This window comes from Anguilla anguilla, chromosome 18 (genome assembly GCF_013347855.1).
Source record: "Anguilla anguilla isolate fAngAng1 chromosome 18, fAngAng1.pri, whole genome shotgun sequence".
NCBI classification, from domain to species: domain Eukaryota; kingdom Metazoa; phylum Chordata; class Actinopteri; order Anguilliformes; family Anguillidae; genus Anguilla; species Anguilla anguilla.
The window spans coordinates 30450737-30476437 of NC_049218.1; the positions used below are offsets into that span (position 1 = coordinate 30450737).

Here is a 25701-nt window from a genome sequence, read left to right on the forward strand (position 1 = left end):
TGTGATCTGTGTGACTGAGAACAACAGCAGTAATATTAATAACGCAATTATTATTATTAATATTATTATGGGAACAGTAACAGAATGCACATGCACACATGAACGCTCACGTGCACACACATACGCAAGCACACACACACACACACACACACACACACACACAGTTTCTCTGGCCTAACCACATGTCTACTGTAGTGTTCTAGAGTCCTTAGCACGAGCGGTGGACAGTAGCTGTTTGTCTAATGGATAGACCTCTGTTGCCATAACCCCACCTGAGGTCACTTGCCCTGTCTCTCTTTCTGTGACTGTTATAGAAAAGCTGCTCGGCCTTCTGGTGTCATAACCTGGAGACATATCTGTGGCAATCAATCCCCAGCACTAACAAGTGCTCTGGGTGTATATCTGACTTTAAGGAATCTACACATGCTCATGGCCTTTAAGACTATGATAACATGTATTTAAGGCAGATTCTTGTTGACATATGTTCATTATTAGATTTACATTTGCTTAAGCAAAAACAAACTTTATTCACAGGAAAAGAAGTGAAGTACTATCTGCTGTACTCTAGGTGAGAAAAAAAAAGATTAACAGAAAATACATGCAGTCATGACACATCATATTTTTTAAAACTATATTCTACCAGTTTATCCATGCTCATATAAATGATTTGATTTGGCATATTTACATTGCAAAATGTATGGTTGTATCTTTCCAGTGAAAGTAGAGTTACTGCGTGGTGTCATTCGTATCTTGTGTAATACAAGCATAGAGGAGTGAAATTTATTCCCCTATTCCCACGTATAAATATATTTGAGATCAAATCACTTAAAAGCCGAAACGCATGTAAAGGGGTCCTGGGCTTCGTCTGCTTAAGACAAATGACTGGTACGAGGTGAGAAATATCTGTCTGTACTTGTTCAGATCCGAGACCTACAAATTTACACCTCATTTCAATTTCCCGAAGCGGGCGTGGATGTGCAAATATCTTACTGGAAAGCAGATTAACGCGCGAGGCTAACGGGGGCTCATAAATCCGCGCGCAGCGATTTGTACCGTCATGCGAGCGTAATGACTATCTAACGGAATCAGGGCTGACGTTTAACGTACAGAAAATTTGCTTGATTATTAAAGCCAGTCCGTGACACATCCATACGCTGTGACTAAATTTTATAGTTCATGAAGCATATTAGCATCGTACCGTATAGTTGTCCGTTCAAAAGGCGATTTCCATTTAGATTCACAATTTTTTCCCCCACAAAGATAAATATGACACGAATCATAAGTTCCCTCAAGTAAATACTACAAATAATAAAATACTCAAATGCCTTTGTTGGGGAGTGACGCTAATATTTTCCATTTGTGTTGTGACTGGCGAAACTCACGGCCTGTCAGGTAACAAATTGAATGTTTAGTCTTCATGCATATTATGGAGGGCGATGCTGAACCCTGAATCACAGCAGGTTGAGAGTTCTCCCATGGCTGCTGCCGTATCGGATAGTTTGTCTGAAGGGACCAATGGGAAGCAGCCGTTGGAGCTTGTCAAAAACGCGAAGCGAGCATGACGTTATGAATTTGAGATTTGCCAAAAAAAGATAACGCTTAAGCCTGGATTCAATCAACATTTGTCTTGCAATTAAAAGCAAATGTTTTTTTTTCTTCCTTTACATAGTTGAGCAAGTTCTACAATCACCACAATCAACTTGCCAAACTGTATTTGTGAAGAAAATATGTAACAGGCATTTATTTTTTGATGCAGTTAAGGACAAATGCTGAATCCAGGCTTCAGAGATAAATGGTAAATCTGACTAAATGCCAGGTGCCAATGGACTTTTCTTCCCTTGATAGTTTTTTTCCCCAGTGAAGTTTAGTGAACACAATGCTGCAGCCACACAACCTGCTCCTCCTCTGTAATGTCCAGTGAATTCCTGCTATCATTGCCAAAGCTGAATCATAAAATATCTTATCATATGTTTTGATAGTTTTATGCTGTTGTAAATAAACAGGATTTATACTCTATTGGTATATTTCTATCGCAGGCCCAGATATCTATGTCCTGCTATATAAATTGTTTTAATTATTTCATAATTGTACCACAAGGAGAGGGATCAAATAACAACATGTGTAAGCAACATCTGGTTCCTCATTTTAGGCTGATATTTTTATTAAAACTTGGCGTGTTATCTCAGAATACTGTAAGGCCATGCTAGTTCTGCAGAAGGTACTGTTGTGTATTAATACACACTGGGCCTCACAGCACCTTCTCTGCTGCAGAGGGTGATGGCGCTAGTATTCTGATTATGGATTTTATAGATGAGAGACTGTTGTGGTCTTAGTTCCCACCAGCCTTCCAGCATTGCTTGGAGTCCTGGCGTGCAGCTGCATGTCAGGCCCTAACCCAGGGAACCCAGCTGTGGCCCCAGCGAGTTCCAGTACCCAGTACCTGATTAATTACTCACACGGTTAGCCCACTCCACCTGGTTACTTTGGTTCTTTTATTATTATTGGCTGCTGATTTAAGGTGAAAATAAGAACTAGCGGACTTAGCAGGTTTGGGGACCCCAGCAGACCCTGCGGCTCTCCGGGACCAGGGCTGGGGACCCCAGACCTAAAGACTGTAGAAACCCAGTCTGTGCTCGATTGATCCTCCATTGTTACACAAACAGCTAACAGCTTTTTTCAGTAATGGATCATAGACACTTAACCAGATTTTGGTCAGTTCTGCTCAGAACTGATCAGTAGGAAAATGGCAAGCATTTTTTGACTGATTGGCCTGTTCTCATCATTATGTTATGTTATTTTGTAATTATATTATAGAAGTCAAATCTTAGGGATGCTTGCTGTTACCTGTTTTTAATGATAAACAAGCCCCCAAGTGGAGCTGTGAAAAAGTGGCACATAAGAATTGCTCTTCAGCTAGTAACCGCAGCACATGGCTTGCTGTCTTAAACGTCCTGAGATGTTTAAATAAACTTCAGTTCATAGGCTGAAACCGGTGGGGTTTCTTTCAAAGTAGACTGGCCCCAGCGCAATGTCTGTGTGGAAGCTGACACATTTCTGTACGCATGACAGGAGGAACGGGTGGGGGGGGGATACCGTCTTCTTACGCCTCGCCCCCCCCCCCCCCCCCTGACAAAACAGCGAGCTGTCAACTCGAGGTTCGCTCCGCAGAGGCGGCGGCTGTGCTCGTTCTCCTCGTCGCGAGCGCATGTTTATACGCGACTCCCCCTTCTCTTTGAAACTCGCATCCCCGCGCGACGAGCCGAACTACGGGTGTCAGTTACCCTCGCGGCAGCGACCGCGAGCGCCGTTTCCTTTGGAAGCGCGCTTCCTGTCTCGTTTCTCCGGCTGTCACTTTGCGAGGGCTCCTCGTGCGCTCCCCGTAGTCTCCCCGTGTTCACGCTGCGCTCTGCTTCTGCAATGCAATGACGAGTCTTTCTTTCCCCTCCGTCTGACAAGTCACCCAACTGTTTTCTTTCTTTAAGTTCTTGGTCCTTTGCACCTTTGTTACTTGTGATATAATAATAATAATAATAATTATTATTATTATTATTATTATTAAATGGACTGCATTTATATAGCGCTTTTATCCAAAGCGCTTTACAATTATATTCGCCAGAGCAATTAGGGGTTAGGTGTCTTGCTCAGGGACACTTCGACACGCCCCGGGCGGGAGATCGAACCGGCAACCCTCCGACTGCCAGACAATCGGTCTTACCTCCTGAGCTATGTCGCCCCATATAATAATATTATTATTATTATTATTATTATTATTATTATTAGTAGTAGTAGTAGTAGTAGTAGTAGTAGTAGTAGTAGTAGTAGTAGTAGTAGTAGTAACATAACATAATATAACTTAACGTAAGACGAGAACAGGCCATTCAGCCCAACACTGCTCGTTTAGTAGTACTATTCGTGGTAGTAGTAGTAGCAGTAGTAGTAGTAGTAGTAGTAGAAGTAATAGTAGTAGTAGTATTTGGTGGGGCAGATGGAGCTGTCTTATTTTGTTTTCAGTAATAATAACATCCTGGAGTCAAATATTTTCAACGACTTTCTTGATCTCACAGTAAAAAACGTGTCCTATGCGCACCGTGTCCCTGTCTTCATGAATATTTAACACCTGATAGAGTTCTTTATTTCCTCCTTAATGAAATTGTTAATGTTGCTAATTCCACTCCCCGCCCTCCCTTTCTCTAATAAATAATAATGGTGGGGGATGAATGAGGATCTAACCTCCCCTTACCCCCTTCCACAAGCCCACCCCCCCCACCCCTCACCCCTCACCCCCCCTGACTGATTTTCCCACCATGGTGGAAATCCTCTCTAAGTTGTGTACAGAGGGCCACTTGTGTCCTGATGATGTCATGGACCTGACCTGCTTTCCGCTTACAAAGGCTAAGGTATCACTGGCTGGGCTGGCACAATACCTATTCAGCCAGATCTCTTTACTTCTACAGCCTTCCCAACAATGTCATTATTTGTCTCGGAGTTATAAAGCTGGACATTTGCAGGAAACCGAACAGACAAAACATTTATCTGGGAAGGCTGCGGGCGCCATTAGCTTTCTCTTTCTCTCTCTCTTTCTTTTAGACTCTTTCTTTCTATTTCTGATGACTGAACTTTAGGAACATGTTCCTTAGCCGGTAATGTCTGCAGTTGGATTCAAAGTGTAATGAAAATACGTCGTTTTTTAAAACGTTTTTTATGATGCTTTTTCTCGCTATTCAAAAACGCAATCGCAAACAAGTGGAAAAGAAGCATAACAGCACACACTTGAACACACTCACAAAGAGGAGGCCACTTCAAAAAAAAGGGGGTAAGTTGAAGACATTCCCCCATATATATCTACCTTCAGTCCCAATTTGTTTTGTTTACCGCAACAAAAAATGAGATATTCCTGTACATAAAAGTAAAACCCCAAAGCAAAACATTTACATTCAGATCACAGATTATTTTGTTGAATTTCTCTCTTACAGTCTGCCAATGTATACAAGAGCTGCTGACCAGGGACCCATGTGTCATAAAAGGGAGCGATATCTTATGAAATACCTTTACCTTACATTTCCAGATCTGTATTTCAAATATTCTATTGGTATGAGCTCAAGTATGACCCTATGCCACCCTGCTATTGTAGAGCATTTGTGATCTATCCATTTCAGCAAGATATTCTTCCTTGAACAAAAGGTACAGACACATAAAAGCCTTCTGAAGTGGTAGCTTTTAACATGCATGCTGGGCAAGCCAAGAAGCAGGCATAAAGGATCTTTTTCAAGCGGGGTACCCCGGATTAGGTTAAGTTTCTTGATAATATTCTTCCAGTACTCCTCCATATAAGTACAAGTCCAGACACAGTGAATATGATTCTCTATTTCAGTATTACACTTTGTACATAGTTAAGATTTGCTACGGCCCACCCTGTGCCTAAATTGAGTGATCTTTAAGTGGTGCAGCAGTCTGAATTGCAATCCCTTTGTCATGTTGCAAACAGAAGTGTCATTTGCAAATCCCCTTATCTTTGTCCAAGTGATTTCAGCCATGTTAAGGTTCCAGTCATTACTGCATTCATGGAGTGTGGACAACAGGTACCAGTATTATACTGAGTAAGCATGCTGTACCTCTCTCGTTGTGGTCCAAAAGCATCTCTTCTATTGGGGAGGATGGGTAGCTGTAGCGAACATCCTTTTGGCTATGCCTAAAGCTACATAGCTGAAGATATTTTAAAAAATCACTTTGGGGCATGTTATATTTCTTCCATCGTTATACCAGTTTTTCTTGTCCTAACAATTTTCTAATTGTCTACCAGGCTTGTGGTTATGCTTATGATGATGTTATCCTCAAAGACACTTTTCGTTTTTTACCCAGTAACACTCTTCATTTTGAGTTGTGATATGCATCCTAACATGGAAAGTGGTGAAGACGGTGGTAAATAAGTCCTCATATATGCATTTTTACAAGGGTCCAGAGCTAGCCTTATATAACTGTAGAAGTGATGGGGTTATAGATATCCCCAAAAATAAGTACAGCCCTGGGGTGCCTACTTAAAAGGGCAGGAGGAATGCCGATCTCAAAGACCGCCTGGGAAGAGGACGTCTGATTGGGCAGAATTAACTCAGTAGCCTGAACACTTTCTCAGGCTCAACACTGCTGGCATGGATACTTCTGGGTTACTAAGAAACAGCAGGGCATCATCTGAAAATGTGCTGATTTAAAATATATATTTACATGGCTGTGAAATTATTTCACTTTTCGTATCAAACAAATTTGTATCATAACTTCATGAAAATAATAACACATGTTTCTGATTATGTAAGGTGGGTGTGAACGGGGCTTATGTATAACTTTCCTATCAACAGATCTGTCAAGTGTTACTCAGGATGGGATCTCAGAATTGTATCAGTGCTGTTCAGTATAATCAAAGGATAGGGGATTGCAAGTGGAATCTATTAGCAAATGTAATGCTTATGTTCGTGCAGTAGTCCTTGGACTCACACGCAGCGGTGACAAATAGCTAAAACACAACACCGAAGGAAGAATACGAGTGAACACAGAAACATGAATGATTTAAACCTCGCGACTAACGGGGTGAACAACATCGCTTGTGGCGTACGAGAGAGCGACAGCGGTGTCATCCGCTTGTTTGTTTGATTACTACACGCAGTCGACGGTACGAAAGAAGACGAAGTCTCGGAGCGAGTCCGTGTCAGGTGCACACGCGTCGTCTGTGTGTGCGTGAGAGAGTCTGTGTGTGTGTATGAATCATTCCAGAGCAGTTTTAGTCCTCATAAAATATTCATTTTGGTTGTGCAGCGCCCTCTAATTGCCATCTCTCACCCTGAATTATTTATGCCCCGTACGGACTGACAAAGCTTTGCCATGAGGCTCAAGATGAATCAGATACAGGGATCTTTGCTGCCAACAGCATTATGGCCTCCCCAAAAAAATATGGCACCCTGGCCATTCCTTGGCTCGTCCAAATCCAAGCCCGCTTTAATTTGATGTGTTCTTATCTCAGCTATCGTCTCTCTCCTTAGCCACTCCAGAAAGGTTACCGCTTAATGTTAAGTAGCGACCACATCTCACTCGCGCTGTGATCTTCTGTGGGGTCAACAGAAGCATAATATTGCTTCAGTGTAATTAAATAATAATAATAAAATTAATATCAATATTTTACTGTGGATGTGTCTCCATAAAGAAATGATATATGAGGCATATAAAGGGAAAAAGGTTGTAGATCTAAGAATCTGAGACAACGTTGCTCTGGTGATTCTGGGTGATGTAACAGCTGTGTGCTCAGTGCTCTGGTGTTTCTGGGTGATGTAACAGTGGTCTGTAGTAACAGAGCTCTGGTGTTTCTGGGTGATGTAACGGGTGGTCTGTAGTAATGGCACTCTGGTGTTTCTGGGTGATGTAATGACCAGTCTGTGGTAATGGCACTCTGGTGTTTCTGGGTGATGTAATGCCTGGTCTGTAGTAACAGAGCTCTGGTGTTTCTGGGTGATGTAACAGGTGGTCTGTAGTAACTGTGCTCTGGTGTTTCTGGGTGATGTAACGGGTGGTCTGTAGTAACAGTGCTCTGGTGTTTCTGGGTGATGTAATGACCAGTCTGTGGTAATGGCACTCTGGTGTTTCTGGGTGATGTAACGGTGGTCTGTAGTAACAGTGCTGTGGTGTTTCTGGGTGATGTAATGGCCGGTCTGTGGTAATGGCACTCTGGTGTTTCTGGATGATGTAATGCCTGGTCTATGTGCTCAGTGTTCTGGTGTTTGTTGACATGCAGGATTAATGAATGTGGAGCTGCATGTAGATGTGTCCCTCTCATTATGAAGCTGCATTACCTGCATTAAAACTAATCACTGGCAGGCAGAGCTCTGCTCACATGAATCATTTATAATATTTATAATACGTTTTTCATCAGGATCTGAGGGATCTCTGCATTAGTGTTTTATGTGTGAGAGCTTTGGCTTGATTTTAAATGTTTTTTCCTGTTTCTTGAAATAACTTCTGTGAAGCTGATAATCCTAATTAATGAAGTCTTGAAGGTGGAAAAAAAGTCAAGGAAATAAAATTTAATGAGTCAATGCAATGTCAAAAAATGCAAAAAAGGAACTACTATTTAAGTGTAAAAACAAAACAATAAATAAATACAAGAAAGGAACAACTGTCTGTGACCTATAATTAACCTAACAAATCTTATCAAATGAGGAATTAGGTTACAAAGATCAGCTGAGAATGAGGTTAGGTGAATGGGGGAGGGGGGGCTCATACAATGAGCATAAGCACATGCACTTGATCTTCTCACAACATGTAAACCCCCCTCCCCCCAGTGCCTGCTCCAACCAAACAGCAGTGCCCTTGATGTGAAGCAACTGATGCTGGCATTTTTCTTAAGTAAGGGCTATGGTAATGTGCCTGTACCCGCACCCAAGGCAAAAAAAATATGAATTGAAAAAGCAGTTGATTTTTTATGCAAGCCTTTTTTTCAGATCAAATTGTAATGAAGAAAATCTTACTGAAAAATATTACTTTTTGTCTCAGTTGAAAAAAAGTGTTTTCAATTTCAGTTTCTGGTGCAGATCATATGAGATCTCTGCCTTTCCAATTTCCCGAAGGATCATGGGAAGTGTCAGGGATCGTGGCGTGTTTAAATATCCCTTGACGGCGAACTCCGAAAACAGCGAAACCAGCGGAGAAAAAGTATCAGAAAAATTCAGAGATAAGACTCTGTGGAGACGTGGAGAGAGGCTGAGGCCCTTCAGATTCGGGGGGGGGGGGGGTTAATTTTCCAAAGCTAATAAGGGGTGATAGGGAGGCGCGGGACGGGAGATAGCGGGAGGGTAGGAGCCCGGTCCCTGGGCGGTTAGTAGAACGGACGGCGTTAGCGCGCCGCGGTTTCCAAAGGGGGGGGGGGGGGGACTGCTGGAGGGGGCCAGAGGAGCGGCTGCTTCCAGACAAAGGAGCGTAATGGCTGACGGGGGGGGGGGGGGCGGCGCCCGGACTGGTGCGCGGGGTCAGCGTGAGAACACTGGGGTGCGGTGGAGGAGCCGGGTGCGGAGACGGACGCCAGTACGTTCCCGATTGTGTGTTTTTTTTTTTTTTTTTTTTCTTAAAGGCTGGGCGAGTATTGGGGGGGGGGGGGGGGGAGGGGGTCGGGGGGGTGGAGGAGGAGGAGGAGGAGGGGGGATGGGAGAGCGCACAAAGGGCCATCTGGTTCCTGCTGTAAAATCAAAATCCACTACCCGTTCCCAAAAATTCCTCCCTCCCGCGGTTCGCCGGAGCGAGGGCCGGGCCGAGGGGAGTCGTGGGGCGCTGACGCGGCTCGAGGCGCCGTGTTCGGAGGCGGTGCCGCTCGGCGTCCCGGGGAACGCGGACCGCGGAGGGACGGCTAGCAGCGGGACTGCCGGAGAAGGGGGGGGGGGGGGGGGGAAGAACCTTACGTGGAGACCCCAGCGTTTGGGAAATGCGATGTGCATCGACCTGCGTGCCGTCTCTGCGCAGGCATCTTATGTTAGCATAGCTCGGCGGCGTGTAGGAAGCGCTCGCTACGCGCACTGTCCGCGAGGCGGGAAGGCCCGACCGGCCGCCGGGGCTGCTGGGTATTCGATAGCGGGGGGTGGGGGTGGCGGGGTGGGGGGGGGGGGGGGGAGTGCTGTGCAGCTGTGGCCTCTGCGTTCGACGGCTTCTCCGCTAATTACCGCAGACCAGCCCTCCGCTGACCCGTCCACCAATCACCCGGCAGCACGGTCTCCAACCACCAATCAGCCGGCGCCGGAGCTTCCGTCCGCCAGTCGCAGCGCATCGTAGTTTCCATAGTTTCCAATTCGGCCATCTGGTACTCTGGTACAGCACAAGCCCGGTCCCAGCTTGTATTAATCAGCAGAAACACCAGAACATTTACAGAGTGTATCTCTGCTCTGAAAAAAAGCAAAAAAACAACATAAAAAATAAAAATATTAAAAACAGCTGATAATATTGGCTAAAAAAACTGCCCATAATAATTGAATAATTGAAGACTGATTGACCTACCTTCACAGTGTAAACATTTAAATTACTTTAAATATGTTTAACGCATTCAGTCTAAAGGCTGATAATGTATACCCAATATGCATTAAGATAGCTGTGTTGGCTGTATGACCCAACCCCCTCCCTACCACACACGCACAAACACACACACACACACACACAAAGTTATAATTAGGAGTGTGTAATAGGCCCCAATTACACAGCACCCTGAAAACCATGTCTGTTCTCAACACTTTGTCCGTTTGTTTTTTATTCCTCTTTAATTTGATGGAGAGAGTACAGAAAAAGGGTGGAGTGGGGGGGAGGGGGTTCTGCTCTGCTCTTTCACGATCGGAGGAGAAAAAAAAAAGATCAGAGCGAAGATAAGGGGGCCTTCGTGAACCTCAAATGACCAAAAAGGTTCCCCCCTTTTTCTTCTCAATCACGCGCTCTGTGAAGCCGTGTGGTTTAAGCGGCAAAGCCCGGCGCGTTTGGAAAGAGCCGATCTATCCCCTCCCCTGACCCGGCGGGACAGGGGCTGATTACTGCGTGATTAGTGGCTCGGGGTTCAGGAGGAGAGCGGAGCCGTCTTCGCCGAGCGCGGAGGTGAGGACGCGTCCCGTTAATTACCCGAACCCTCCCCCCCCCCCCCCCCCCGGATAGCTTTATCGGTGATTTGTCGACTTCAGAGTCGCCGGTTTCCGAGATGAAAGCCGATAAAGCTCTCAGTCGCGCGGTCGAGACATCAGAGAGAGAGAGGGGCGTTCGGGCTAACGACGAAACGCGTCCGCTCTCTCTCTCTCCCCCCCCTTCCCCGCGACAAACCCCGCGCTCTTCTCCCTAAAACCGATAACCGCCCCCAACCCCCCCCCCCCCCCTCCCCACCAGCCAATTATTCCCCTGCATTACAATACACGGAGGAGGCACCTTTTCCCCGAGCCCGGCCGAGCTCTAATTACCTGCGCTAATGCCCCCCCTTTATTGGCCCTAATATTTCTCTGCACCCTCAGCGCCGTCCCGGGACGTCACCGGGACCCGCCGGCCTGTCAGGACGGCCGGTTATTGAGAAGGATGGCTTTAATCAAACCTAATTGCCGTTAATTTCGTCCTCCCCCCCCCGCCCCCCCTTCGCACTCCGACGACATCTAACGCGGAGGACTCCTCCGCGCCCCGCTAAATTACAATCAGACGGCCCTCCTTTGTTTCCCGGCCGTCGCGAGCTCCGCCGCCGAGCCCCGCCGCCGTTTGAGGAGGGGAGAGAGAGAGAGCCGCTCGCCCGCGATTGCCCCGCCAATCGCAAAAGGGCCGATTCGCGCCGCCGGCGCCCCGTGCGGAATTTAAACCGCTCCTAAATGCCGCGGATATTGCGCCGCAGCCCCAGACCGCAATTAAAATGATTTTTAATCTGATGAACGGGAGGCGCGGGTTTAGTCAACTTCATAAAGGAAGTGAGAAATGAACTCATCCGCACGGCGTTAGCGTGGGCCGTCTGACTCTGACTCTGACTCTGAGTCTGAGTCTGAGTCTGAGTCTGAGTCTGAGTCTGACTCTGAGTCTGAGTCTGAGTCTGAGTCTGAGTCTGAGTCTGAGTCTGAGTCTGAGTCTGACTCTGAGTCTGAGTCTGAGTCTGAGTCTGAGTCTGAGTCTGAGTCTGAGTCTGAGTCCGCTCTTCTTACGCGGTGCGAGCGAGTCTTTGTTCGTTCGGTCGGGGTTTTACTAGAGCAAAACGGTGCCATGCAGTTGTGTCAAAAATTGACTTGTGGTTTGGGGGGTGGGGGTGGGAGTGGGGGGTAAAGGCTGGCTTTAGGGTATAAATCTGGCAGTATCATTCCTCATATTGTATCTGTAACTAAACAAGACATAATAGGCCTACGTGTGTGAAGACATAATAGGCCTACGTGTGTGATGAAATCTCCAGGAGATATAATGTAGATTGGTCGATGCTGCTGGTCGGGGGGATAAGGAGTGTGGGGGTGGGGGGGGGTCTTAATGTGCAAGCTTACTGTACATCTCTATTTAGCAAGCTCGTAAAAAAGAACATTGGATTCATTTATGAAAAAGAAACAAAGCCAAAAGTCTTCATCCTTGAAAGAAAAAAATCACAAAAACGACAAAGTAATAAATAACTAAATAAATAAATAAATAAAAACATTTCCCCTCCCTCACATCCAGTTTGATTCCAGCGTGGGGGCCGTGGCTGGAGGAGCAGTTTGTCCAGGAGCACGGACTCCTCGGTGTCTGAGAGTAATAGGGAGATGAAGGGCATATTTCAGGCTTGATTTACTCAGAGACCTTCCCCGCGAAGCGTTACGACTCTTCGGGGAAATAAAGCGGGGGGTCAGGGAATCAGCGTGCGTAATGGTCATTTTGATAATGGTCCGGCGCATGCAACGGAAAACATACTGTACACAATTAGGTGCCGCGGCGCTAATGACAAGCCCCAGATTTTATGGCCCCCCCAGCCGCCCCAGCCCCCCCCCCCCCTTAATCCTGCCGAGGGAACCCATGTCAGCCAACGCCGGCCGGACGCGACTTTATTGACGCGACAAGCTAACATTTCCCGAAACGCAAAACAAACACTTTTTTTCCCCCCGTCTCTCCGCTCTCTTCTTTTTTTTCCCTCTCTCCTTCTCTTCGTGGCCTTCGGAGAAGGGGAGAGGAAAATAGAGAGAGAGAACCCAGAGGAGAATGCATATGCAGGAGCGGTGGAGCGGTGAAAGTTCCCCGGTGGTTCAACGTGTCACTTCCTGTTTGATTTATTGCGTTGGTCAAGGTCCTGCTAAAGTGGGTGGCTTCAGAAAAAAAAAGGAAAAAGAGAATGTCTTTATGTCTGTGTAGAGACCGCATGTTTGTCGAGCGAAATGCATTTCTCGAAATGCAATCGGATATGTGACTTCAAAAAAAAAAAAAGATTTTGTATTTGAAACCAAACGGGAACGTGCACAGTCCACGAAGAAAGCATCGCAGTGCCGAGCTAATATTTGCACAGACTACATTCATGCATAGGAAAGGAAACGTGCAGTGAGATTATGTTTGTTCACGTGTAACGTCACATCCATATTTCACAACTGTGAGTCAGAATAAGAAAGTGATGCTAAAAAAAAAAAATAGCATGTGAAGTGTATTTTGGTTAATCACCACAGGCGGTAATTAAAAAGCGAAATTTACGATTTTTTCACACCAGGGCATCGTCAGCAGCAGCAAGCTGACTTGCTTTCAGCAGTTGTCTCAGATAAGCCCCTCCACCCTCTGAATATTCTAAAAATGGTTTTTTCGGGTGGGGGGGGGGGGGGGGGGAGGGTTCATTTTAAAGGACCCTTGTAATAAAGGGGTTTTAGGGTTAGGGTTAGGGTGGGTGGGTGGGGTGGGGGGAGGGTTCATTTTAAAGGACCCTTGTAATAAGGGGGTTTTAGTAAAATGGCGAGCGTGCGGCACGGGTTCATGTCGGCTCTCCCGCGTGAAGGTTTACGGGCCGGGGGGCGGAGAATCCCCCGCCTCGCTCCGGGTCTCTCGCGCGCGACGTTTGTTCTGAAGATTAGCTGCGCCGTTCCCAGGAGCGAGGCCGTGATTGGCTGACGGGACGATAACTTTGGAGCGCGCGCTCTCACCTTGTCAGGTCCTTCTTTCCCGACGCTCCGCCCTCCGGGGCCGGGGTACGGGCGCCTGACTCGCCCGCGGTCCTCTCTGCGGTGGCTTTAATGGCAGAGCGGTCGTTAGGGAGAAATCGGCGGGCGGGACGGCGAGTGTCACCCCGCACGTCCGCGGCAGACGGGCGGTTACGATGGCGTCGTTAGCGGCGCGCGGGCTTCGGGTGAGGGGTGAGGGGGGGGCGCGGAGCTGATTTGCGGGGGTGTGGGAGGGGGCGCGGAGCTGATTTGCGGGGCCGTGGGAGGGGCCGGTCTGCTAACCCCAGGGCCTGTGGCTCTGTGCTTCTCCTGGAGAGGCTGCTGTGCTAACCCCAGGGCCTGTGGCTCTGTGCTTCTCCTGGAGAGGCTGCTGTGCTAACCCCAGGGCCTGTGGCTCTGTGCTTCTCCTGGAGAGGCTGCTGTGCTAACCCCAGGGCCTGTGGCTCTGTGCTTCTCCTGGAGAGGCTGCTGTGCTAACCCCAGGGCCTGTGGCTCTGTGCTTCTCCTGGAGAGGCTGCTGTGCTAACCCCAGGGCCTGTGGCTCTGTGCTTCTCCTGGAGAGGTTGCTGTGCTAACCCCAGGGCCTGTGGCTCTGTGCTTCTCCTGGAGAGGCCGGTCTGCTAACCCCAGGGCCTGTGGTTCTGTGCTTCTCCTGGAGAGGCTGGTGTGCTAACCCCAGGGCCTGTGCTTCTGTCCTCCTTCTGCAGGTTCTTTCTGAAATTCTTCCTCAAGTGCAATCAGAACTGCCTGAAGAATGCAGGGAACCCCAGAGACATGCGCCGCTTCCAGGTAACTCGCTAAATCTCTCTGACACACACACTCACACACACACACACACACATACACACACTCACACATACACACACTCTCACACACACATACACACTCTTACACACACACATACACACACACTCACACACACCCACCTACACACACTCATACACACTGACACACATACACACACACTCTTACACCCACACACACACACACACACACACACACACACAGTCCACCCATAATCGCTCCAGTGAGCTCAATCCTGTGTTTATTCCTAAGCAGGAAGTGCTGAGCCTGCATTAGGGATGGGTCAGAGCAGGAGCTTCCTGGTCCAGTAGAACAGGTGACCCGTACCGCTTCGCAGGGATGTTTAAACTGGCCGAGGGCAGGGCAGCCGGGGGAGCTCTCAGGAGGGGCCCGCAGGGGGAGCCCTCAGGGGGGGCCCTCAGGGGGGGCCCTCAGGGGACACAGGGCTGGAGCCGCTCCAGCTTTTTCATATTCAGAGCTCAGTCAGTCTGAGTGGGAGGCAAGGCTCTGGTGGATTCACCCCGGATAGCTGGCTTGGGTACGGCTCACTGAATAATGATTGACCTGCATTACACCTTTATACACACACACATATATGCACGCACAGAAGTATGTACGCACACACACAGGCATACACACACACATATGCACATACATATACATACAGAAACACACACACACACATATGCACATACATTACACACAGAAACACACACACACATGCACATACATATACACACAGAAATAGACACACACATATATGCACATACATATACACAGCGAAATATGCACTCACAAACACACACACACATACATATTTTTGCCAAGTGGTAGGATTCTTATTCGTTTAATGCACCACGAACCACAGAGAAAGTGTATGTTTCTCATCTCTTCTGTTTGTTAATGTGGGATTTAAGAGGTGCTACCGGTTGCGGCCGTGGTTACATTTGGCTAAAGTGCACAGACGGGAGGAGGGGGAGTGTTTTTTACGGAGGGGGAACGGCGCTCTCTCCCCGCACGCGGCCACCCTCTGGGGGGGTGGGGAAAGGGACGAGCTGTCACTCACTCCACACATCCCCGGGAGCACTTCCCACGTCTGCAAGCGGCCTGAGCGCCTGGACCAGAGCTGCTCTCTGCCTCCGCCCTCGGTCGGCACGGTTTCCCACCCTGTAAACGAGCCCTGCTACTCGCTTTACCCTCCGCCTCCCAGCAAAAACAGAGCCTCTCATCATTTATTCTGTTGTCTGGACTTTTTTCGATGTGGAAAAGAAAATCACTGTGACATCATTTCCAGACAAAAATATCATGTGATATGACTGTATTATTATTATTATTATTATTATTATTATTATTATTATTATTATTATAATAATAATAATAATAATAATAATACAGTCATATCACATGATATTTTTGTCTGGAAATGATGTCACAGTGATTTTCTTTTTAGTGATTTAGTGATTATTATTATTATTATTATTATAATAATAATAATAATAACAATAATAATAATAATGGGGCGACATAGCTCAGGAGGTAAGAGCGGTTGTCTGGCAGTCGGAGGGTTGCCGGTTCGATCCCCGCCCTGGGCGTGTTGAAGTGTCCCAGAGCAAGACACCTAACCCCTAACTGCTCTGGTGAGTGAGAGGCATCAATTGTAAAGCGCTTTGGATAAAAGCGCTATATAAATGCATTCCATTTATAATCATAATAATAATACATGGATATACCATCCCCTCCACTATAGTTTGCTTATTGTACATGTGGAAATTAATTTTATTAAAATGAGTTCCCACAGTATAAATATATATGCGGTGTATATGCACAGCTGAAGGCCTGGCATTTTAATTAATATCGCCGGGGCCTGCGGTTCTTGGCCCCGCCTCCAGTCTGGGGGCCCAAATGGACACGGTGCCATTTCCAGGGGCCCGCTCTCACAGATGTGCCCGCCTGGGTGCTCTGCTGGCACCGTCTCCCGCGTCGCACGCACTCCGTTCCAGTTACTACCGCGAAGCAGCTGGAGACCGGGGGGGGGGGGGGGGGGGTGGGGAGGGAGAGTGGGGCTGCTATCCATCATCCACGGCCTGGCTCAGCTCCGGGCCCCGGGACAGAGCCAGAATGGAGGTCTTTCGCTGGCGAGAAAACACAGAATTCCGCGGACCCACCGAGGCGGTCCGACAGGGGAGCGGAGCGGATAGAAACGCGCTCTCCTGAATGGAAACACGCTCACCGCTCACGGCCACGTCTGTTTGCGTACACGGAAAACCCCCCTTTGTCACCAAACATTACACACGCGTGTAAAGAAAAAAAGGGAATTGTTGGGGAGGAGGGGTGTTCACTTACTACAAAGAAGGAGGCCTACTGATTTATTAATCAGGCTGTGGTGAAAATCCTCGTGTCTGTCTGAATGGGGTACTAAAGTGAGGTGAGGTCTGATTAGATAAGCCCGACGATCAATATGACGATACATCGAAGGGAAGGGCAGCTATTAAAGCGCAAACCCAGAGCCGGTGTCCGAGACTGATAGAGGCTGGAAGAACATTTCGGCGAGCCGTGCCGATTCGCTGTCTCAATGCGTGAATTAAACCGTAATTAGCAGAGCCGGGTTTGACCGGAGGTGGAGGAAAACAGTGTAATGGACAGAGGGGCTCAGATGATTGACGGGCGTGAGCCCCCAGTCCAAGGAAAGCATGACCAAGGTGCTCAGTGCACGTCTGCATTAATACCTGACCCGCAATGCATCTCTCACCGCGCTACTGAATAACCGTCACCCCCCTCTTGGCAAAATAAATAAACGAAGTGGTGACAATATTTATAACAAGCACACAAATATCCATCCATCCATCCATTATCTATATCCGCTTATCTTGGGCAGGGTCACGGGGGGGTGCTGGAGGCTATCCCAGCATGCATTGGGCAAGAGGCAGGAATACACCCTGGACAGGCCGCCAATCTATCGCAGGGCACACACACACACCATTCACTCACACACTCATACCTATGACCAATTAAGAGTCTCCAACTAGCCTAGCTGAGCACAGAAAGCGTTTAAGACGTAGAGCAGCCGTCTGTCTTCTCGTGCGTCCGCGCGGAATGTGGCGGCTGGACACGCCCGCCGGTTACAGATTGCGTAATGACGAGCTGTGTGCCCTCACTCCCGTTGCAGGTCGTTGTGTCGACGACCGCCAACGTGGACGGCCACGTCCTGGCGGTGTCGGACAACATGTTCGTGCACAACAACTCCAAGCACGGCCGGCGGGCACGCCGGCTCGACCCATCTGAAGGTACGCCTCCTTATCTGGACAATGGTAGGCACATTTTGCATTCCCCTTTGATTTGCTGCTCTGCCCCCCCCCCTCCCCTCCCCTCCCCCCTCTCTCTCTGTCACTCCGCACGTCTCTCTCCTCTCCTCCGTCCCGGGCTACACGCTCTGCCACTCCCTCGCTCTGCAGCCCCCTCCTCCTTTTCTTCTTTACCTTTTCCTTTTTCACCCACTCTATCGCTTCCTGTTACTTTCTGCTTCTTTTCCACTTTAGGTATTATTATTATCATTATCATTATTATCATTATTATTATTATTATTCCTGTCATCAGTGTTATTACTATCGTCATTATTATAATAATAATAATAATAATAATAACAATGTTATTATCATTACTGTCATTGCGCATATATAGAACAGAATGGTTCACTGTAGATGAAACATTTTTAACCCCCATTTCCAAACAAATGTCAAAATGTTTCCCGCATTGTGTGAGCTTGATGTCCAATTGCACATTTGTTGTGAAAAAAAAAAACAACAAAAAAAAAGAAGAAAAAATCCATGATCAAATCTGAAAAGAATTTGGCGTGAGGTCAGTTTCCTGTTGCCGGGTTCTGCTGGGGCCAATGAAAGCTGAGAAAACAGGGCCCAATGTTTTCCTTCCAGCTCGTTCCGTATGATTGACTGATTGCCAGGTCTGAGGGAGAGATCCTGGAGCGGGTCGGCCTGGGAAATTCAGACGCGAAGCGCGCTAAGCGTGACCTTCTGACCCCTGACCGACTCCCGCATTTGGATCGCATTCAGTTATTCTGCAAAGACGTTGTGGAAAAATTGAGCTGGCGAGAAAGCATTTGCTTATCTTTACACTGTGTGGCAACGATAGGCTTTCCAGGGAGCAGTAACATTTAGAATAACAGCACAAACACTTTTCCTGGTATGCTGACCTTTTCTTTCACAAACACACATTATAATAATAATAATAATAATAATAATATTACCAAAGCAATTAGAATATTATAATGTCTTCATATTGTTTATGAATTGAATGACTAAGCTACAGGAGAATTGTATAATATAATATAAATATATATAGAATTGTTGCCCTAAGCATTAAAGTCATTATACCATTATACCTAGTGATGTAATGTTTTTCAGTCTCATATTCATTGCATGGTAGGTGTGTTTTGCCTAGCAACCAGCTTTAATGAGAAGAGCAATTAAAGAGGTTGAGCCCTGTCTCCCAGTCTTTAAGGTCCCCTGGGAACAGACAGGCGTCTACCATGGTTCCTCTCTCACCCTCCTCTACTTGGCCACCACTCCTGCAAAGCCTGATCCCATCCCCCCTTTAATCTTTATTTCATTTCAAGATCTGTCAATTGAACTATTTTGCTGCTTGTCTTTTGATGATATAGAAGTTGTAAACAAATAACTGTAAGCACAGCCAGAGGAAATGACCATTGCAAATGTGTGTTCTGTAGTTGTTGCATTTTGCATGGAAGGTGCATTTGCAGGCAAAATTCAGACTAGTTGCTTAATTTGTAAGACACACACATACACACACACGGATATATGCATACAGAACCCACACACACATACACACACACGGACATATGCATACAGAACCCCTACCCCATCCCACATTTAGCAGCTTTGCACGTTCTCTTTCTTTGAAAATACAACATTCATTGTCATCATTTTCACTTCAAATCTATGGCTAAAATACCATCCACATAGTTTTCGCCCTACCGCATTCCTGGAAATGCTGTAGGGCAGTTAAAAATGCTCTTGTACCCCTCTGAGTCGGACATTCAAACATGAGCAGAGTCGTTGAGAGAGCAGGAGCTACAGTAATAAAATCTAATCCCTTCCATGACGGCCATAAAAGCCAGACTGCAGGTAGTCAGGCGGTATGCTTTAGATTAGCAACACATTCTTTATGGGGACGGAGAATCCCTGTGAGATCCGAACACCCGTGTCCGTATGAAGCTTCTGTTCACTCGATCCTCGTTAGCCCATAATCTGATACTCAAAAGCAGTGTCCGCAAACTCTCAATTAATTCCAGCCACTGCTCCTGCTGCTGCTACTGCATAGGGTGGCTCTGTTGAATCACTTTAAAGATCACAGTGCTGTGAAAATTATTTACACTGGCTGAATATAACCTCTGGTAATGTGCTGTAGAGCTGATTTTTCCCATCACACCATAACACTGACAAGCACACACACACGCACACTCGCGCAAACACACATACGCGCGCGCACACACACGCTATTGTTTGCAAGTTCGTGAACGGCTCGGGCACCACCGCGAGCGAGCTCACAGCCCAAGGCCTTCAGCGGGGAAGTGATTTGCATGCCAAGTGCCTGTAATGCTGTTAGGTTTATGCAATAAAGACAAGCGAATCCAGGCTGCGGGGTTTTAGCGCGTTAAAGGGAACAGATGGCCAGAGGAGAGGTAAAAGGTATAATCCCATCAGCTGTAGTATCAGCCCGCCATCTGGACACTCCGCGCCACAATTACGAGACATTTTAGCACGCAGAACAAAGAAGTCTTCATAAAGCGAGATTAGACCTGTTTGAGTGTCTCAATATTGCGAGCCGGGAGAAAGGTGACGCACTCCGCCGTGTTTCCGGGGAAAGCGCGATGATTAGAGCCGGAGACTGTTTACTAAATAACACGCGGGGGGCTTTGATAGTCCGCCGGGTTCTCTTGGCTGCTTGACTGTCCACTTGAAACACAAAAGATTTGTCGGTGTGATGAGCGGTACTGATACTACGGTTCTGCCACAGTCCGTGCATAATTATCTGAAGATGTCACAAAAATGCCTCGCGCGTGTTCACAGAATAAACGAAGAAAACATATTCTGTTTATTTAGATGCTGTGTCTACATTTTATGGTCCGTTTGTATATTTTTTTCACGAAAAAGACAATAAATATAACATAGCTACTTTAAATTTGTTGTTACTTTTACAAACCATGCGATTAGATATCCTTGAGTATGTCCCAGTTTTGGTAGGAGTCCTCGAAGCGGCCGTATTAATTCCCCCTGCTAATTCTCTAGTCCTTTTAAACTAAGTCCAGAAAGGACACGGTGATACGAACGCACGTCGCCAATTTCCAGGCCTGTTGCTGCAGTCGCCTTGCGCTTTAATTTTCATTATCCTCTTGCGAGCCCAGCGCGCGTATATCATTAGATCTCTAACACAGCCGGTGTAATTCAGTTTGCCATGGTTCCCACCGAACACATGTTCTCCCTCTATATGTGCATTGAAATGTATGCAAATGCGGGCAGAAGGGAGACGGCTTAAGGCCCAGACGTCCTCGTGACGGTCTCTGTGCTATTTCCGTGGGAGGCATAGCAAATTCCGAGGCAAAGCGCCGCGGTCTAAGGCCGCAGCTGCCAGACGGCCCCTCTTGTGCCGAGCCCCGCTTTTTGTCCCAACTCCCCAACTCCCCGCCCATCCCTTCTCCCTCTCACCTACAAAGTAAATTTGTTTACTGTAATTTTTGGTGAATTATTTGCTATAATTGGCAGCGCTGATGAAGGTCACTCCCTTTGAGAAGGCATGTCTGTCTTCAGAGGGTTGATCCTTTTCAAACGCCGTGCCTGCAATTAAGAAAAGCAAATGTCACTCGCGAGCCTCAGAAATGAAAATTTGTATGAACTTATTAGCATGAAGTCAACAGTGCTAGTTAAGGGCATGCTCCCGGTGTGTGTGCTCGGAGCCACCGCTGCGCTGGGGAGATGCGCGCGGAATGAGCAAATATAACCTCCACTAGTCCAACATTAAAGCAAACAAAGGGAGCTGCCTCGCCTGGAGTGTTCTACACAACAATAGTTAATGTGATTCAACTGGACCTGGCTGCCTGCGGTGGGCCATAGGAAGGGACTGCGCTTCGAAATAGCTCGCCAGTTCATATTTTACGGCTTTATTAAAATGAAATATTCAGAAATAGGCTGTTTCTATTTTAACATTGTAGCGGTATGTGCGAATAACACATTAAATGGTGAAAATAGAGAATAGCGCGCCATTGCTAAAAGATAAGCAAAAAACAATCTCAGAAACATTTACTGTAACAGTTTCAGTTGTACTAAAAGGCTTTGCAGATAGCAGAATATCCCATGTGAATTATTTAGAAGGCTAGGTGTTCGTTGTAAACCTAGATGGGCGGCTGCACCGACAGTAAAAGCGATGTAACAATAAAGGTGTAAGGTTAAAAAAAATCTGCGGGTGATTCAGGTTGAGTTGAGGACATATAATTGAGATTTGAAATCGCAAAAAGCGCAAATCTTTAGTATCCGCTCCTCTACTTAGCATTAAAGTCGGAGTACAAAAGCCATCCAAGCCGCTGAAAAACGTCTGTCAACACCATGTAAAAGAAGATCTGATCAAAGCGGAGACCAAAGCGGTTCACGCGGGGCGCGCGCCCCCCTTGGCCCCAGCCTGACTGTGTGTCAAGGAGCGGCTGCTGTGAGACAGTTGTGCTCGTGCGTCCGCGATCATGCTGCGCTCCACATGCCATCCATACCGGTCTAATAAGGCATTCAGGTTTCAAAACTGAAGTTGGAACTTCCTATCGATGGCTCATAGTTATTAAATTAAATGCAATGCCTGTTCACTGACCAGATATATCTGTCTCTCTGTTTATCTCCCTCTCCCAAATTCGCTGTGGACAGCGTTTTAAAATTCAAAGTTCACGTGCCACAGTCTCCCTCAATCACTCTATTTACGCTTCTAGACCAGTGAAGTAAAACAGAGAAATCGACAGCATGCGCAACACGCTGCTTAGTATGTTTAATAGCCAACATCGCCCGAAGGCATCAATGCATTGTCTCTCGCTGGAACAGCACTGCCTCGCGTTTATAGTGTAAACATTAAGTTAACGGTTTTCTGTAAGTAGGCTACATGAGGTCGGTGATATGTGATTGTGCTTTTTACGTGTGACGGCACTATCATTCACTTTTTCTATTGATTTGAATGCTGTGCTACTGGGAAGGTGCTTTGCTTCGCTATTGCGCAAAGATAGGTCCTAAATTCTCGTTTTTTCTGCCTTGTACAAGCAGCTACACCGTGCATAAAAGCCATTAGCCCCAGCGAAGGATGGACCACGGGCGGAGCAACCGTTATCATCATCGGCGACAACTTCTTCGACGGCCTGCAAGTTGTCTTCGGCACTATGCTGGTGTGGAGTGAGGTGCGTTTTCTCTTTTGTAATTTCAGTTTAATTGTTTCCAGCCATTTTGTTTGCTATTAAGTGAAACGGTTTGGTGGTTTGTAACACCGACTGGAAAATGAAGCAATTATTGATATTCCCACTTTTCCCATAACATATTTTATTATTAATAAAGAGACAAAGACAATGCACTGAGGTTATAAAACTGAGTTTTAACAAGCTACATGGAAAAAAAGTTCAGCATCAGTTCAACTTTTAAAGATTAAACCATGATCTTTATCAGAGTTGAACTTGATTCTGTGTGTATGATTTTGACCCTGCCTAATGCACATGGCAAAGATTTTCAGAACAACGTTTAGATGGTCAATTGAATATACAGCACATGTAAAGAAAACAAAAACTTGGACGAGAGTGTGCGCATGTTAAATTAAGTTAAACAACTGCCAAGTCCTCTGTTTGGACTGTTAAAACCGGTCCGGCTCCCAGTACAATTGAACAATTAGCGCTGAGAAATCAGTGGGAAAGGGGAGACATATGGAAGCCATTTAGGACTGAACAATGCCCTCTGGCCTTTCCTGCAAGACTCTATGCCAAGGACCATTTGCAGACATTTTCTTAAAAAAAAAAAAAACTGTTGAACCTTGAATTTGAATGCATGGGGAGGAGGGGTGTGTGTGTGTGTGGGGGGGGGGGGGGGTGTTAGCTGACTGGCTAATTTCATCTGAGCGATTATATTCAAATGGAACGAGAGTGCTGTTGTTATCGGCGGCCATCTTGGAGCGGCCTGCTGAAGCGTGATTTGCGATTCTTCCAGCTGATAACCCCCCACGCCATCCGGGTCCAGACCCCGCCCAGGCACATCCCGGGCGTGGTGGAGGTCACCCTCTCCTACAAATCCAAGCAGTTCTGCAAAGGGGCCCCGGGGAGATTCGTCTACACCGGTAAGGCTTGTGCTCGCGTCCCCCTCTCTCTCTCTGTACGGTCCGGCCGCTCGCCCGTTACCGCCCGGCTGTGGCCCTGGGGACGGCCTTCTCTCGGGTCTGTGGGGTGTGTGGGAGTGGCAGAGTGGGGTGGCAAAGCGGGCGTGGCAGAGAAAAGTGGCAGAGCGGGGTGGCAGAGTGGGCGTGGGGGGGGACTGCTCTGTGTAACTATCTGTCCTTATAGAGCCAGGCTCAGGAAGGCTACCAGGGCCTGTTGAGCTGAAGTCCACTACAGTGACTCCCCTGACCCGTCCGCCTGTCCCCTGTACTGTCCAGATAAACACCTTTCCTCTGGGAGCGATGTCTGCTGTGTGCATGTGTGCTCATTTGTGTGCGTATGTGTGTGTGTGTGTGTGTATGTGTGTGCGCGCGCTTGTGTGGGTCGATCTTTGCTGGGGGTGGTGCGTGTGCGGTGTGTGTGTGTGTGTGGGTTTATCTGCACTGGGTGTGGGGTGTGTGTGTGTGAGTGAGTGAGTGTGTGTGTGTGGGTCTGTCTATGCTGGGTGTGGTGCGTGTGTGTGGGTCTGTCTGTGCTGGGTGTGGTGTGTGTGTGTGGGTCTGTCTGTGCTGGGTGTGGTGTGTGTGTGTATGCAGTGTGCGTGTGTGTGTGAGTGAGTGTGTGTGTGTGTGCGTGTGAGTGAGTGAGTGAGTGTGTGTTTGTGCGTGTGTGTGTGTTAGTGAGTGAGTGAGTGAGTATGTGTGTGTGCAGTGTATGTGTGTGTGAGTGAGTGAGTGAGTGAGTGTGTGTGGGTTTATCTGCACTGGGTGTGGTGCGTGTGTGAGTGTTAGTGAGTGAGTGTGTGTGTGTGTGTGTATGCAGTGTATGTGTGCGTGAGTGAGTGTGTGGGTCTATCTGTGCTGGGTGTGGTGCGTGTGTGAGTGCTAGTGAGTGAGTGTGTGTGTGTGTGTGTATGCAGTGTATGTGTGCGTGAGTGAGTGTGTGGGTCTATCTGTGCTGGGTGTGGTGCGTGTGTGAGTGTTAGTGAGTGAGTGAGTGTGTGTGTGTGTGTATGCAGTGTATGTGTGCGTGAGTGAGTGTGTGGGTCTATCTGTGCTGGGTGTGGTGCGTGTGTGAGTGTTAGTGAGTGAGTGTGTGTGTGTGGGGGAGGGGGGAGGGGCACAGGGGTGCTGACCTGTCTGACCCGGAAGCCTGTGTCTGCTCTGTCTGCTCTGAAACCCATGAGGGCCGTGAGATGATCACCAGCGCCTGCTCTCCCTATCCGAAACCCGAGCCTGGGGTCCCGCCAGAGGCCCTCCCGCCGACCCGCCGGGGTCCCATTAGGAGGGGGAGGAGCCCCGTGACCCCGCCCACCCCTCGCCCCCCCCCCCCCCCGTCCCCCCCTCCCCGGGCAGCTGTTTCACATCACGGCCCCACCGAGCTCGCAGACTGACACGGCACTCTAACATTTAACCCCCCCCAGCAGGAAGAGAGCAGAGGGCAAGCAGGCTCCGCCATACTGAAACAAGAGCGCAGTGAGCGGCCTAGCGCCCGGGGAAGCCTGACACGCTGAGACACTAATGCCTTCTGTATCCCATACCACCCAGTAAACGTGCCACATCTCTTAAGAGCAACCCCATTAGTCACACTGATGAAGCAGATTATGATGATTGTCTTAAGTTTTAGGGGGGTAAAAATGTCCCCCGCCCTACCCACTGTTTATCCAAAGCGCTTCACTGGCATGGCTTGGGACGGTGTTGACCAAACAGAGGCAGCAGAAAAAACAGGGAATTAATTATGCCACTAAACTCTCACTGAATGTTTCTCTGAGAGTGAACAGTGAACACGTTCTGCTGTCATTTCTTAGGGTACAATAACAGTAAAGTGTACCATGAAACCCAATATCTTTGTGTTCCATAT

At 47.6% G+C, this 25701-nt stretch overlaps 1 protein-coding gene across 10 annotated transcripts in view; it reads left to right on the plus strand.

Annotated features, from left to right (window-relative positions):
- Positions 1-25701, plus strand: part of LOC118218471 (transcription factor COE3-like) — a 97775-nt gene that overhangs the window by 42723 nt on the left and 29351 nt on the right. For 2 of the 10 annotated variants that reach the window (XM_035401139.1, XM_035401146.1), the window contains exons 7-10: positions 14330-14411; positions 17590-17734; positions 22751-22884; positions 23678-23804. In XM_035401139.1, the coding sequence (XP_035257030.1) occupies positions 14330-14411; positions 17590-17734; positions 22751-22884; positions 23678-23804 (488 nt within the window). The remainder of the gene's footprint in view (positions 1-14329; positions 14412-17589; positions 17735-22750; positions 22885-23677; positions 23805-25701) is intronic. The other 8 variants (XM_035401140.1, XM_035401147.1, XM_035401143.1 and 5 more) reach the window with 5 other exon arrangements.